The sequence below is a fragment of the Drosophila elegans genome, unplaced genomic scaffold, assembly GCF_018152505.1.
Source record: "Drosophila elegans isolate 14027-0461.03 unplaced genomic scaffold, ASM1815250v1 contig_183, whole genome shotgun sequence".
Classification (NCBI taxonomy): domain Eukaryota; kingdom Metazoa; phylum Arthropoda; class Insecta; order Diptera; family Drosophilidae; genus Drosophila; species Drosophila elegans.
Genome location: NW_024545550.1, coordinates 8304092 through 8315903, shown reverse-complemented (window position 1 = coordinate 8315903; position 11812 = coordinate 8304092). Strand labels below are relative to the sequence as shown.

Sequence of the window (11812 nt, the reverse complement as noted above, 5' to 3'; positions counted from 1 at the left end):
ACTCCCGCAGACAAGTGTCAGTGTTGCAAAGCGCCTCCATGCACGCACGCAAGCGGCATTCGTCACTTAAGTATTTTGTAAAACGACTATAACAAAATAAATATTTCAATCAATTATTCGATCGCTCCTATTGCAGTTATACAATATCTTTGGGCCATTAAAAAAAAGAATTTATGTATATATGTACATACTTTATGGTGTTTACGAATAAGGGGCATAATAAATTTCCTCAACATAATTGAAATCATCAGAGGTTTTGGTACTAATTTATTAGCCGCAACTCAGACTACAATTTGGGATCTGCGAACCGCCGATGCTTATGGATTAGACATACATATTCGTTTGGTACTTGATTATTCAGCAGCTGAGCTTCTTGGCCTCCTGGAAGCGGCACGAGATGTCGTCCCAGTTGGCGATGTCCCAGATGGCCTCCACGTAAGAGGGTCGCACGTTCTTGTACTGCAGATAGTAGGCGTGCTCCCAGACGTCGATGCCGAAGAGGGGTATGAGCCCGGTGGAGGCCTCCAGGGGATCCTGGTTGGGCAAGGCGGCCAGCTGCAGTTTGCCCGATTTCTTGTTGTAGCCCAGCCAGCCCCAGCCGGATCCCTGTACGGCCACGGTCAGCGTGCTCAGCTCCTTCTTGAACTCCTCGAAGCTCTTCCACTGCCCCTCGATGGCCTTCTTCAGATCCTCGCTGGGCTGGCTCTTCTGCGGCGAGAGATTCTGCCAGAAGATGGTGTGGTTGATGTGGCCACCGCCATTGAATCGCAGGGCTGGAGCCAACTGGATCAGCTTGGTGGTGTCGCTCTTCGACTTGGCCTCCTCCAGCTGCTCCTCGGCGGCGTTCAGATTGTTGACGTAGGTCTGGTGATGCTTCTGGTGGTGCAGCTCCATGATCTCACGGCAGATGATGGGCTCCAAAGCGGCATAGTCGTAGGGCAGCTTGGGCAGAGTGTGCTTGCCACGCACCGCCAGGCTATAAGAATTTCAGATTGTCAAGATCAGGGTCGCCATTATAATTAGCAATTGTTGCTATTTATGTAATCCATACCGGCATCGATTTTCGCTCAATTCTTGCCACACTTACCTAGCTGATTGCGAAATTCTACGGGCCACAAACATTTCTGCTAATTATCAATCTGCGTATACTAAATACTTCTTATCTGTGTGTTCAAAAAAACCAAATAAAACAAGGCTTACGTTCTCGCTTTTTGCTTCTCCTTTTTGAACTTTTTTATTTTTCTAGTGGTGGGGGGCCAGCTAAAAATATCGATTGATCGCTATAAGTCAGTGATGTGAGTATAGCTATCTGTTTCAATTGTACTGTTTTTAAAAACTATTATGAAATAATTTTTTTTATTTTAATATATATATAATTTAACTTAAAACTTCAATATATTAAATTCCGTCAGAATTAACAGTTAGGTCATTTCTGGTTTTACTCTATATTATCAACCCTATTCTTCTTGAAGTCACAATTATTAAAAATATTTTGGCACATAGAAAAAATTTAAAAATATTTCTGAGCTTAAAAAATTTAAGATAACGGTTCGAAATGAATTTCCCAAAAATCTTCTACCCTTTTTGAGCTTTGCAAATATCGATATATCCCGTTTGAATGCCACCCAAGGTTATCGATGCTTTCCACCACTGTTTTGCAGCACTGCATTTAGGAGGCTGCAAATTTGAATTTAACAAAGAATTTTACGTCTTTTAAAAGTACCTTGTTCGACAGGCCACCTGAAACACAACAACATAACACACAGCATGTCGACATTTCAGATACCTTCACGAATTAAAATCGATATAACCGATAAGCGGGCACAGGAAATTCTGTTAAACTATCTACAAGCTCGTAAGTCTTCTACAAAAAAAAAAGTCTCAGAGAAGTCGAAGATAAGTTTCCTCCTCCAGCCTCTGAAGAAATGAGCAGTGAGGATGGGAGTTTCGCCCAACAGCCCGCCGTGGTTATGGACAACGGTTCGGGGATGTGCAAGGCCGGTTTCTCCACGGAGGATACTCCCCGGGTGGTTTTCCCCTCGATTGTGGGTAGACCTCGTCACCAGAACGTCCTGGTGGACTCACTGGTCGATGATAGCCTCATTGGCGAGGCGGCAGCTCGTAAGAGAGGAATGCTCACCCTAAGATATCCCATTGAGCACGGGGTGGTCAAGAACTGGGAGGACATGGAGAAGATTTGGAAGCACACCTATGAGATGCTAAGGGCGGATCCACTAGACCATCCGGTGCTCCTCACAGAGGCCCCCCTGAATCCGAAGAAAAACCGTGAGAAGATGACGGAGATTATGTTTGAAAACTTTCAGGTGCCATCACTTTACGTGGCCATTCAGGCCGTACTCTCCCTCTACGCCACTGGACGGACTGTGGGTGTGGTGGTGGACTCTGGCGATGGAGTGACCCACACGGTGCCCATCTACGAGGGTTACGCCCTGCCCCATGCGTGTGTTCGCGTGGACTTGGCTGGCCGGGATCTCACAGACTATCTGTGCACACTGCTCCTGGAAAGGGGTGTCAAAATGAGCACTTCTGGAGAGCGGGAAATCGTCCGGGAAATCAAAGAGAAGCTGTGCTACGTGTCCATGAATTATGCCCAGGACATGGAGCAGCCAAGAACACCGGAGGATGACCAAAGCCAACAAGAACGGGAGGATAGCTACACTGGTAAAAAAATAGTAAATCAAGTATTTTGAATCAAATTAAATATTTTTAGGCTTTTTATCTGTAACAGTTCTTAGTTATTTTTAATATGGAAATATTACATGTTGTTTAATATGTTTTTGACCATTTTCGAAATCGATTTACATATCTAAAAATTTAATTTGAATTTAAACTACATTAAACTTAAGCATAATGCATTTAAAATGATCTTAAAACATGTGTTTTCCACAATAACTTATATATTTTATTATAAACGGAAGAATATCTACAATAGTAAAAATATATTATCCTAAATATAAAAATATTACATTTTTATTTTACTATTTTTGGAATTGATTTTAATATCAGATAAATTTAATTGACTTTAAACCTCTACTTCAAATAATTTTAACTCTTTTGAAATCTTATTATTTTCCCATTTAATTCATAAATTTAGTTTAAATCATGCAATTTAATAGGCTTTGTATTTAATATTATGATTTTATGATTATGATTTATATATCAAATTTAGTATTTTGAGTTTTATAGCCAGATATTTATCCTTATTACCAGAGTTTGAGCTGCCCGATGGCCAAAAGATCGGTTTGGGTAACGAGCGATTCCGCTGTCCGGAGGCTCTCTTCCAGCCCAGTTTGCTGGGCCAGGAGGTGATGGGCATCCACGAGTCCACCTATCACTCGATCCTCAAGTGCGACTTGGACCTGCGAAAGGATATGTTCGCGAACATAGTGCTCTCCGGTGGCACGACCATGTTTCGCAACATTGAGCATCGATTCCTGCAGGATCTCACCAAAATGGCGCCCCCATCCATCAGAATTAAGATCAACGCCAGCCCGGAGCGCAGATTCTCCGTTTGGTCAGGTGGCTCCGTACTGGCCTCACTCACCAGTTTCCAAAATATGTGGATCGACAGCATGGAGTACGACGAAGTGGGTCCAACCATCGTCCATCGCAAGTGTTTTTAGGTGAACAAATAGGGCAAAGGATGTTAATTTATTATTTGAATGCTGTTCATAATAAGCAATAAAAATGTATATATTTTATATGATTAAAAAAGGTAAATAAATAAGTTCATTTCTGTTCATTTCTATATATATGGTAATCAAAAATATTATTTTATGATTTGAAAAAGTAATAAATTTAGTTTTTATATAATGTATAAGTGTTACGGCTTTGATATTTTGTTAATTGCTAAGTTGTGTATATTGTGGATTCATTTTCTTTAAGAAACGTTCACCGATATTTTTGTGCAAATCAAATTCTGTACATAATTTTGACCTTTATTATTTGTCAATCTATTAAAAGTTATAAGTTACTTGTTAGCAACCCAAAAAAAGTAGTTTAATTTGGACTAAAATTATTTTTTCAAGGCTTCTTAAATTATTAAGTGGAATTGCAGCTTTATGTCTTTTAAATCTTTATCGATCTACACTTAGCCTGCAACGGTGATCTTGCCAAATGCACTCTTAAAATATTCATATAAACGCAATCATTAGCATCATATTTCGCTGACAACTGCGGCGTTTTGATTCTAATTAATTGGGAATTTATTAAGCCAAATGACGCATACAAATACGTTTGCGATTGCCACATCTCGGCGAGAATCGAACACCACGCAGTAGGTAACCTTAACTTCCTTCCAGTTGCACGTGCACCGGGGCGACAACAAAAGCCAAGTTCCAAGTTCCAAGTTGCAAGCGTTCACCTTCACAGTCGTAATCATAATCGTCAAGCTCCATCATTTCGCAGTCAGCTGCACTTGTGGCTGGAGGCGCTTTTGTTTGAGCACTTCACTTCATTTCGATCACGGATCCACAGTAAAACTCAAAACTCAAACCTCAAAACTCGTTGGAGACAAACAGCACACGCGTGCTTGAAGAGAAGCAGCTGCAGCATCGGCAAAGCCAGAAAGACATGGTATTAGCATTAACATTAGCCTAAGCCTAAGCCCTTCTAAACGCATCCGATCTTGTGAAGATCATCTAATAAACGGAGCTGGGAGTCGCAGCTGCAGAGCAACAAAACTAGCACTAATTTCTATTTTCATCATTTATGTTCTACTTTTTGGCCCAATTTTTCCAAAAATTTATATACGGGAATGTATGACTCTCTTTTATAACGAAGTTAATATGTAAGGTTATCCTTCGTTAAACTCTTAATTAAAAACTCAGATACTATCCAAAGGTACATGTTTAGGTCCGATGTCCTTGTTAACTTTTCAACGCTCATTGTGGACTACTTGCTTGCCATGTTCCATTTTAATTTATGGGTACTTCAAATTATCAAATCTCAGTGAATAACCGAAGTTTATTTTCTTATTAAAAATATGTATTTTAATAATTTAATCGTGTCGTAAAATAAGTTTAAACCCTGTATCTCTTAATGTTCTTAAAATAGTTGATAAAGAGAATAAGGAGGAGCAAAACCACTGTGGGGAGATTTTTCTGCAGTTTAGGCCAATGAAACCAACTAGGGCTTCTCTCTTTTTGGCACATTTAGACCGATATACAAATCAGTATTTATAACCAAGAAATAAAGTATAAAAAACAAAGATGCATCTCATTTGAAGTGTAAAGTTCAATTAGACCCTGGCCCATTTTCAGTGGCAAATCATTAAGCGATCGGCCAGGTGAGGCTGGGTTTTGAGTGAGAATCGAGTTGACAGCCGTTTGAAAGGGTTTTTTTAAGTCAAATGGGTATCTGTGCCAAGTCGCTGGCTGCGGTGACTGTTTTGATTTCGATTTTACTTTTTTCTGTAGCAGAGTACTGACTCCAAGGTTGCGTAAATTCATCACTTCACTTCATCATCGCTCCTGGGGTCGAAGAGCTACTGCAATTTTGTAAATTGTTTCCACTTGGTTACCTCACGGCTAACGTGCTTTTTTCTATATCACTTTGGATGGGCCAGCTTTTTATTTATAGCATATACATATATTTTTTATTAAACACCCGAACACACATGAATTCAAATTCGTGAGGCTATAAATTAAAAAGGGACATGGAGCACAGCATGGTAAGTGGGTGGGTGGGGGCCAAAGATGGAGATGGAGTTGGAGGCATCATTGTGTCATGCCGCGAGTTGCAGATGCGGCTTCATGAGCTTGTAGTCTGATTTTGGCCGGGTTGAGATGTCGCTTGGTCGGCTGGGATTTGGATGATGTCGCCGCAGTCGCTAATTTCATATGCATGCAATGGAGCGTGGCCTAATGTGATGTTTTTTATTTTTTTTTTCGCCGCAGATGCATGTGCACGTTCGATGAGCCAGAGGTGATAGTTCCCAGGCCAAAAGGGCCTTCCCTTCTCCGGCAGTAACCCCACTTTAATAGTTCACTTTGGCCAGCAACTCCGAGCTACGTACTTTATTTATATTACCTGTTGCGTTTGCCCTCGTGTCATATCAAATTAAATGAGAACGGAAATTTATGCGAGCCCAACTGAGAAAACAAGGAGGCTTTGGTAAGAAAGCAAGTTGGTCCTTATATACCCTAACAATGATTGCGTGGAAAAGTTATAGGATGCATATAAGATTTTGTTAAGAAAATTCACACAAACCTGCCAAACCATCATTGAAATTTATTTCAAACTTAATATTAAATATTTTAAAAAAAAAACGTAATCTTCAAATAAACCAAAAATATATCTACAATAGAAAATCTTTAAAATCAAATCGAGTTGTTTTTAGTTTTAGGAGCGTTATACTGATTGATAGCAATGTTCTAAATGAGAATATTTTTATATAAAGTATATTTATTTACTAAAATAAAAAGTTAAAATGTAGTATCAATTAACAAAAATTTTTAGTTTCTTATGCCATTGAAATGGAAAACATATTCTAAAGGGTCTATAGTTTTGATACACCCTTATAAAGAGTATGGAGCATTTCGCATTGCGCAGCTGCCAACAATATTGTCAAATCGATGGCATGGTCCTAGCATCTTTCCTTTGGCTATCTGATAGTAAGCTGGAATCCTGCAACAATGAGCTCATTATCCAAACAGCAACCCAATGGACAGTACAACCTCCCGGCTGCGCTGGATTTGCGCCTGTGGCCTGGCCATCTCCGTGTATTCACTGTATGTGAAAAAGAAACTGGAGGAGGATGCGAACTACAGGCCCATATGCGATGTGAATGATAATATAAGCTGCTCCCTGGTATTTAAATCAGTGTAAGCTAGCTATAATTATTTCTCAAAATTCAAATTCTGAAAAATGCACTCTACAATTTTCAGCTATGGCAATGGCTTTGGTCTTTCTAAAATAACCAAACTAAATTATCCCAATGGAGTCATTGGATGTGTATTTTATGTCCTCTATTTTGTGAGCTGTAAGTAGATGTTTTTGGTATATAGATTTAGTTTAAATAAATTTCTTTGACAGCTTTTTTTAAACATCAATGGCTGTGCTTGGCCCAATTGTTATTATGCACTTTGACATTATTCCTCTGCGTTTATCTGGGATTCCTGCTGCTGTTTGTCTTCTACGACTGCTGTTTGGTGTGCTTGGCCATCTATTTAATACACACATGGCTCTTTCAGGAAGTCGTACGCCGCTATAGACGTCTCTATTTCTAAGATTTGTGTAATTTAAAGTCATGTTTAAATTATGAAGAAGATAAAAGCTTAAGATAAACAACTAACGAGAGAGTTATTTTAATTTGTCGACTTGTTTGACCCACACGTCTGGCTTTCAACAGGATGTTCAGGCGGCAACATCCAACTTCCAACTACCAACTCCCATGACCAAGCACGTAGTGGAGCAATTAATTCTGTACGTTCCCATTTGCGATCTGCGATCTGTGATCTGTCATCTGCGAATGGCGCTACTGGCAACCTAGTTAGCCAAGTTAACAAGGTGGGCGGACTGCGAAAACTCAGCGCAATTAATTTCCCATAAGTTCGGGAATCTCTTTGTGTGGGCTTGGGTTCCGTTTCGGATGGGCTGAATCAACTGAATCAATGAATGGGTACAAAAACAATGGGTATGCCAGATCAAAGTAAGGGCTTCAAGGTGGTATGATGTTTCTGTGCAGAAACTAATTAGTCAGACCCTTGAATTCTAAGAGATTATAACATAAGCTGAAGTGATGATTCACTTTGGATTCACTTCTTTTTTATTATCTAAAATCTATATCTTTACTTTACTATTTAAAATTAACATAAACCTATACCCTTTCTAAATATGAAAATTGATTTCTTTTGATGATGTTCATTGGCTTGCTGTTCTTTTATAGCAATTTAACATTATTTAATTTAAGAAATGAAACGTGTTTGTTGATTTGCGAATATCCAATTAATACTGGCACTATGTTTTTGTTCTGTTTAGTTAAAAATCAAATTGAATTGTCAGTTGGCTAGACCAGTGATTTCAATTTCAAGCATAATCAGAACAATAAGTCAAAAGATTTCCAGGGTATATATCATTTACCTACCCTTTTCCCTCAATTGATCCACTGATCTCCATTGCCATCGCCACAATCTCCGATGCGATGCGATGAAATCGACTCGACCCTTCTACACCCATCAGACGCATCTGCGGATCCTACTCCCAATTGGGGTCGCCGCTGGCACGATCTTCTTCAATATGTCGCTGGGCTTTTTACTATATTTTTTGTATATTTTTTTGTTCGCTCTGACAAGGCAAACAAATGCAGACTTCGGCGCTTGTCAACCACTCGCTTGGGATTGGGAGAGTGAGTGAGCCACGGCAGACGCCGCCAAAGCATTCACCCAGTGGAGTTCAAGTAGTGGAGTAGACCGAGTAGACTACTTTGGGCCAACGCAACAGCGGATCCAGAGTGTACCACCAACTCGTACCCAACTCGTACGCCGCGCCTCGAGAAGATGTGCGCCCGAGGTAGAAGAAGGCAAATCACCCTTCACGCCAAATCCAGTCTGTGGACTGTGGAGTGGAGTGGAGTAGAGTCGACTCAGTGATTGAGATTTTCTGTGGACGGCATAGAATCAGCTAGCAGCTTCTCCGAAGACGATCGTATGTGGCAGCTGTTTCGGTTGCCACACGCTCCACAAGCAAAACCCAACCAAAGCCACCTCCAACTCATAATCGAGTTCGTGTGTGTGCATCCTAGACTTTCAGTTTCAGTTTCTGTTTCAGTTTTTTTGTCGCTGGTTTTGCCCTTACCACATATAAATACGCCGTGTGGCAGCAGCCAGAGATCAGTCAGAATTCGGCGCTGCTTCCAAGCGCTAGCCTCATCTTAGACAGATTCGATCAGCAGTTGGCAGGCCGCAGCTCCAGTTGGATATGTTCAAGTTAGTCGGTGTGACGCTGCTCCTGGTGGTGGTGGTCCTTGGGCGACCGGAGCCACCAGTCAACTCGTATCTACCGCCATCCGATACCTATGGCGCACCGGGTCAAAGTGGTCCGGGTGGCAGGCCCTCGGATTCCTATGGAGCTCCTGGTGGCGGTGGCAGACCCTCGGACAGCTATGGAGCTCCAGGATTGGGTCAGGGTCAGGGACAAGGACAAGGTGGCTTTGGCGGCAAACCTTCGGACTCGTATGGTGCTCCTGGTGGCGGAAACGGTGGTGGAAATGGCAACGCAGGCGGTCGTCCTTCGAGTAGCTATGGAGCTCCTGGTCAGGGCCAAGGTGGCTTCGGCGGACGCCCCTCTGACTCTTATGGCGCTCCTGGCCAGGGACAGAAGCCGTCGGATTCGTATGGTGCTCCTGGTGGCGGCAACGGAAACGGAGGACGCCCCTCGAGCAGCTATGGCGCTCCTGGCCAAGGACAAGGCAACGGAAATGGCGGTCGTCCTTCGAGCAGTTATGGTGCTCCTGGTGGCGGAAACGGAGGTGGTCGTCCCTCGGACTCTTATGGCGCTCCTGGTCAGGGCCAAAACGGCGGTGGTCGTCCCTCGGACTCATACGGTGCTCCTGGTCAGGGCCAAAATGGCGGAGGTCGTCCTTCGAGCACTTATGGAGCTCCTGGAGCTCAGGGTCAAGGTGGATTTGGCGGACGTCCCTCGGATTCTTATGGTGCTCCTGGTCAGGGCCAAAACGGCAATGGCGGAGGTCGTCCTTCGAGCAGCTATGGAGCGCCAGGATCAGGACCTGGTGGCCGTCCCTCCGACTCCTACGGACCCCCAGCCTCGGGATCTGGAGCTGGTGGCGCTGGCGGTGCTGGCGGCAGTGGATCCGGACCTGGTGGCGCTGACTACGAGAACGATGTGAGTAGCTCTGGTTGTTATGGGTTATTGGATTATTGGGTTATTTGGCAACTGGAAAATGGGATCTGCTAGAGGGGATCACTTGGACCAAGGGGATAATATACCGCTCCAACGCCCACACCGCTGCACACTTGCCCACTTGCAAATCTTTGCTAGATTTCGTACTCGCTCACCCGCACTCAGCTTGCATCCCCACCAGAAATGCTCGAATTCTTGATCCTAGCCACTCTATCACTCTGTGTTTCTCTCTTTCTCCACACGCCCCAAATCCGCCCTCCGCTCTCCATTCTCCATGATCCGCTGTCCATGATCCATGCGTTTTTAGGAGCCCGCCAAGTACGAATTTAATTACCAGGTTGAGGACGCGCCCAGCGGACTCTCGTTCGGGCATTCAGAGATGCGCGACGGTGACTTCACCACCGGCCAGTACAATGTCCTGTTGCCCGACGGACGGAAGCAAGTAAGAGGCGGTGGCGACGGCGGCGGGCAACGGGAGTGGATCCACTGCTCCTCCTCTGCTAACTATTGGTCTCTTCTTCTCCTTCTCCTAGATCGTGGAGTACGAGGCCGACCAGCAGGGCTACAGACCGCAGATCCGCTACGAGGGAGATGGCAATGATGGCAGTGGAGCCAGCGGTCCTGGCGGACCCGGCGGCCAGAATCTCGGTCCCGATGGCTACTCCAACGGACGTCCTGCAAATGGCAATGGCAATGGAAATGGCGGTTACTCCGGAGGACGACCAGGTGGTCAGGATTTGGGTGCAGGTGGCTACTCTGGTGGTCGTCCAGGTGGTCAGGACTTAGGTGCTGGTGGCTACTCTGGTGGTCGTCCAGGTGGTCAGGACTTAGGTGCAGGTGGCTACTCCGGAGGACGACCAGGTGGTCAGGATTTGGGTGCAGGTGGCTACTCTAGTGGTCGTCCAGGTGGTCAGGACTTAGGTGCAGGTGGCTACTCTGGTGGTCGTCCAGGTGGTCAAGATTTGGGTGCAGGTGGCTACTCTGGTGGTCGTCCAGGTGGTCAGGACTTGGGTCGCGATGGTTACTCTGGAGGACGCCCAGGAGGTCAGGATCTGGGACCAGGTGGCTACTCCAATGGCAGACCAGGCGGCATTGGAGGCAATGGCAACGGCAACGGAAACGGTGGCTCCGAAGGCGGTCGTGTGATCATCGGTGGACGTGTGATTGGCGGCGGTGATCAGGGCGGCTTCTCTGGCGGACGTGCCGGCGGCCAGGATCTGGGCCGCGATGGCTACTCCGGCGGTCGTCCAGGCGGTCGACCCAATGGCCAAGACAACCAGGACGGCCAGGGATACTCGAGCGGCAGGCCGGGTGGACAGGCAGGAGGCAGGAATGGCTTTGGACCCGGCGGTCAGAATGGCGACAACGATGGCAGCGGTTATCGGTACTAGAAACGACTCCCCAGACACATTAAGCTAGATCCATCCCCCGAACTTATAGCAGTACCTAGTTGTAAGTCCTCTTAGAACTATGTCCATTGTCTGTCCCACATCCTTTGACATCTCCCTGTGCCCGCCCATTCTTCTTCTACTTCTCGCTGCCCATTCTGTCCATTTTCACTTCTCACATCCTCGTAGTCTTAAGTCCCTGTTGTTGTAAAAGCAAGCGCGAAAAATAACCCAAAAAAAGAACGAAATGATAAAGCTATTTCTGATGTAAGTAAAGAAATTAAATATATATTTTTATATAAAACTTCTGTTGGAATTTTATTATATTTACAAGATGTTTATATGGCAGATTAATAATTCTCAGTTTAAATAATTGATTTAATTAATTACGTCGAACTAACAGCGAAATGTAAGCCAAACGTCGAACTAACAGCGAAATGTTAGACAAACGTCGAACTAACAGAAGGACAGGGAGATGGATGGATACACATCGATAAGCACTGCTAAACATCGATAGGACCGATATTTTTAAAACATCGATG

General features: G+C 44.2%; 4 protein-coding genes across 6 annotated transcripts; 3 read left to right on the top strand and 1 right to left on the bottom strand.

Moving 5' to 3' along the window:
• Positions 1 to 238: 238 nt before the first annotated feature.
• On the bottom strand, positions 239 to 1263 carry LOC108144901 (superoxide dismutase [Mn], mitochondrial). 2 transcript variants are annotated; one of them, XM_017270062.2, is made up of 3 exons: positions 1201 to 1263; positions 1088 to 1148; positions 239 to 976 (listed from the first exon to the last, which is right to left on the bottom strand). In XM_017270062.2, the coding sequence occupies exons 2-3, from the start codon at positions 1120 to 1122 to the stop codon at positions 358 to 360; spliced, it is 654 nt and encodes a 217-aa protein (XP_017125551.1). In that variant the 5' UTR covers positions 1123 to 1148; positions 1201 to 1263; the 3' UTR covers positions 239 to 357. The 2 variants fall into 2 exon arrangements, with proteins under 2 accessions (XP_017125551.1, XP_017125552.1); XM_017270063.2 differs by having other exon boundaries at positions 1088 to 1139; positions 1201 to 1251.
• Positions 1264 to 1733: 470 nt separating this feature from the next.
• On the top strand, positions 1734 to 3745 carry LOC108144651 (actin-like protein 53D). Its single transcript, XM_017269696.2, has 3 exons — positions 1734 to 1855; positions 1915 to 2682; positions 3232 to 3745. The coding sequence occupies exons 1-3, from the start codon at positions 1768 to 1770 to the stop codon at positions 3642 to 3644; spliced, it is 1269 nt and encodes a 422-aa protein (XP_017125185.1). The 5' UTR covers positions 1734 to 1767; the 3' UTR covers positions 3645 to 3745.
• Positions 3746 to 6340: 2595 nt separating this feature from the next.
• On the top strand, positions 6341 to 7315 carry LOC108144275 (vitamin K epoxide reductase complex subunit 1). The gene is made up of 3 exons (XM_041707465.1): positions 6341 to 6845; positions 6909 to 7003; positions 7057 to 7315. Exons 1-3 carry the CDS (start codon positions 6685 to 6687, stop codon positions 7248 to 7250), a joined length of 450 nt encoding a protein of 149 aa, XP_041563399.1. The 5' UTR covers positions 6341 to 6684; the 3' UTR covers positions 7251 to 7315.
• Positions 7316 to 7943: 628 nt separating this feature from the next.
• On the top strand, positions 7944 to 11526 carry LOC108144919 (pro-resilin). 2 transcript variants are annotated; one of them, XM_017270083.2, is made up of 3 exons: positions 7944 to 9864; positions 10190 to 10324; positions 10416 to 11526. In XM_017270083.2, the coding sequence occupies exons 1-3, from the start codon at positions 8941 to 8943 to the stop codon at positions 11271 to 11273; spliced, it is 1917 nt and encodes a 638-aa protein (XP_017125572.2). In that variant the 5' UTR covers positions 7944 to 8940; the 3' UTR covers positions 11274 to 11526. The 2 variants fall into 2 exon arrangements, with proteins under 2 accessions (XP_017125572.2, XP_017125573.2); XM_017270084.2 differs by lacking the exon at positions 10190 to 10324 and having other exon boundaries at positions 7950 to 9864.
• Positions 11527 to 11812: the final 286 nt, after the last annotated feature.

Bases quoted from the DNA above. Each gene is read 5' to 3' on its own strand.
- LOC108144901 (XM_017270062.2), bottom strand. From the start codon at position 1,122: ATGTTTGTGGCCCGTAGAATTTCGCAATCAGCTAG. The intron at 977-1,087 runs GTAAGTGTGGCA...AAATTCTTATAG, and splicing joins AGAATTTCGCAATCAGCTAG to CCTGGCGGTGCGTGGCAAGC.
- LOC108144651 (XM_017269696.2), top strand. From the start codon at position 1,768: ATGTCGACATTTCAGATACCTTCACGAATTAAAATCGATATAACCGAT. The intron at 1,856-1,914 runs GTAAGTCTTCTA...TTCCTCCTCCAG, and splicing joins GTTAAACTATCTACAAGCTC to CCTCTGAAGAAATGAGCAGT. The intron at 2,683-3,231 runs GTAAAAAAATAG...CCTTATTACCAG, and splicing joins ACGGGAGGATAGCTACACTG to AGTTTGAGCTGCCCGATGGC.
- LOC108144275 (XM_041707465.1), top strand. From the start codon at position 6,685: ATGGACAGTACAACCTCCCGGCTGCGCTGGATTTGCGCCTGTGGCCTG. The intron at 6,846-6,908 runs GTAAGCTAGCTA...TACAATTTTCAG, and splicing joins TCCCTGGTATTTAAATCAGT to CTATGGCAATGGCTTTGGTC. The intron at 7,004-7,056 runs GTAAGTAGATGT...TTTCTTTGACAG, and splicing joins TGTCCTCTATTTTGTGAGCT to CTTTTTTTAAACATCAATGG.
- LOC108144919 (XM_017270083.2), top strand. From the start codon at position 8,941: ATGTTCAAGTTAGTCGGTGTGACGCTGCTCCTGGTGGTGGTGGTCCTT. The intron at 9,865-10,189 runs GTGAGTAGCTCT...ATGCGTTTTTAG, and splicing joins GCGCTGACTACGAGAACGAT to GAGCCCGCCAAGTACGAATT. The intron at 10,325-10,415 runs GTAAGAGGCGGT...TCCTTCTCCTAG, and splicing joins TGCCCGACGGACGGAAGCAA to ATCGTGGAGTACGAGGCCGA.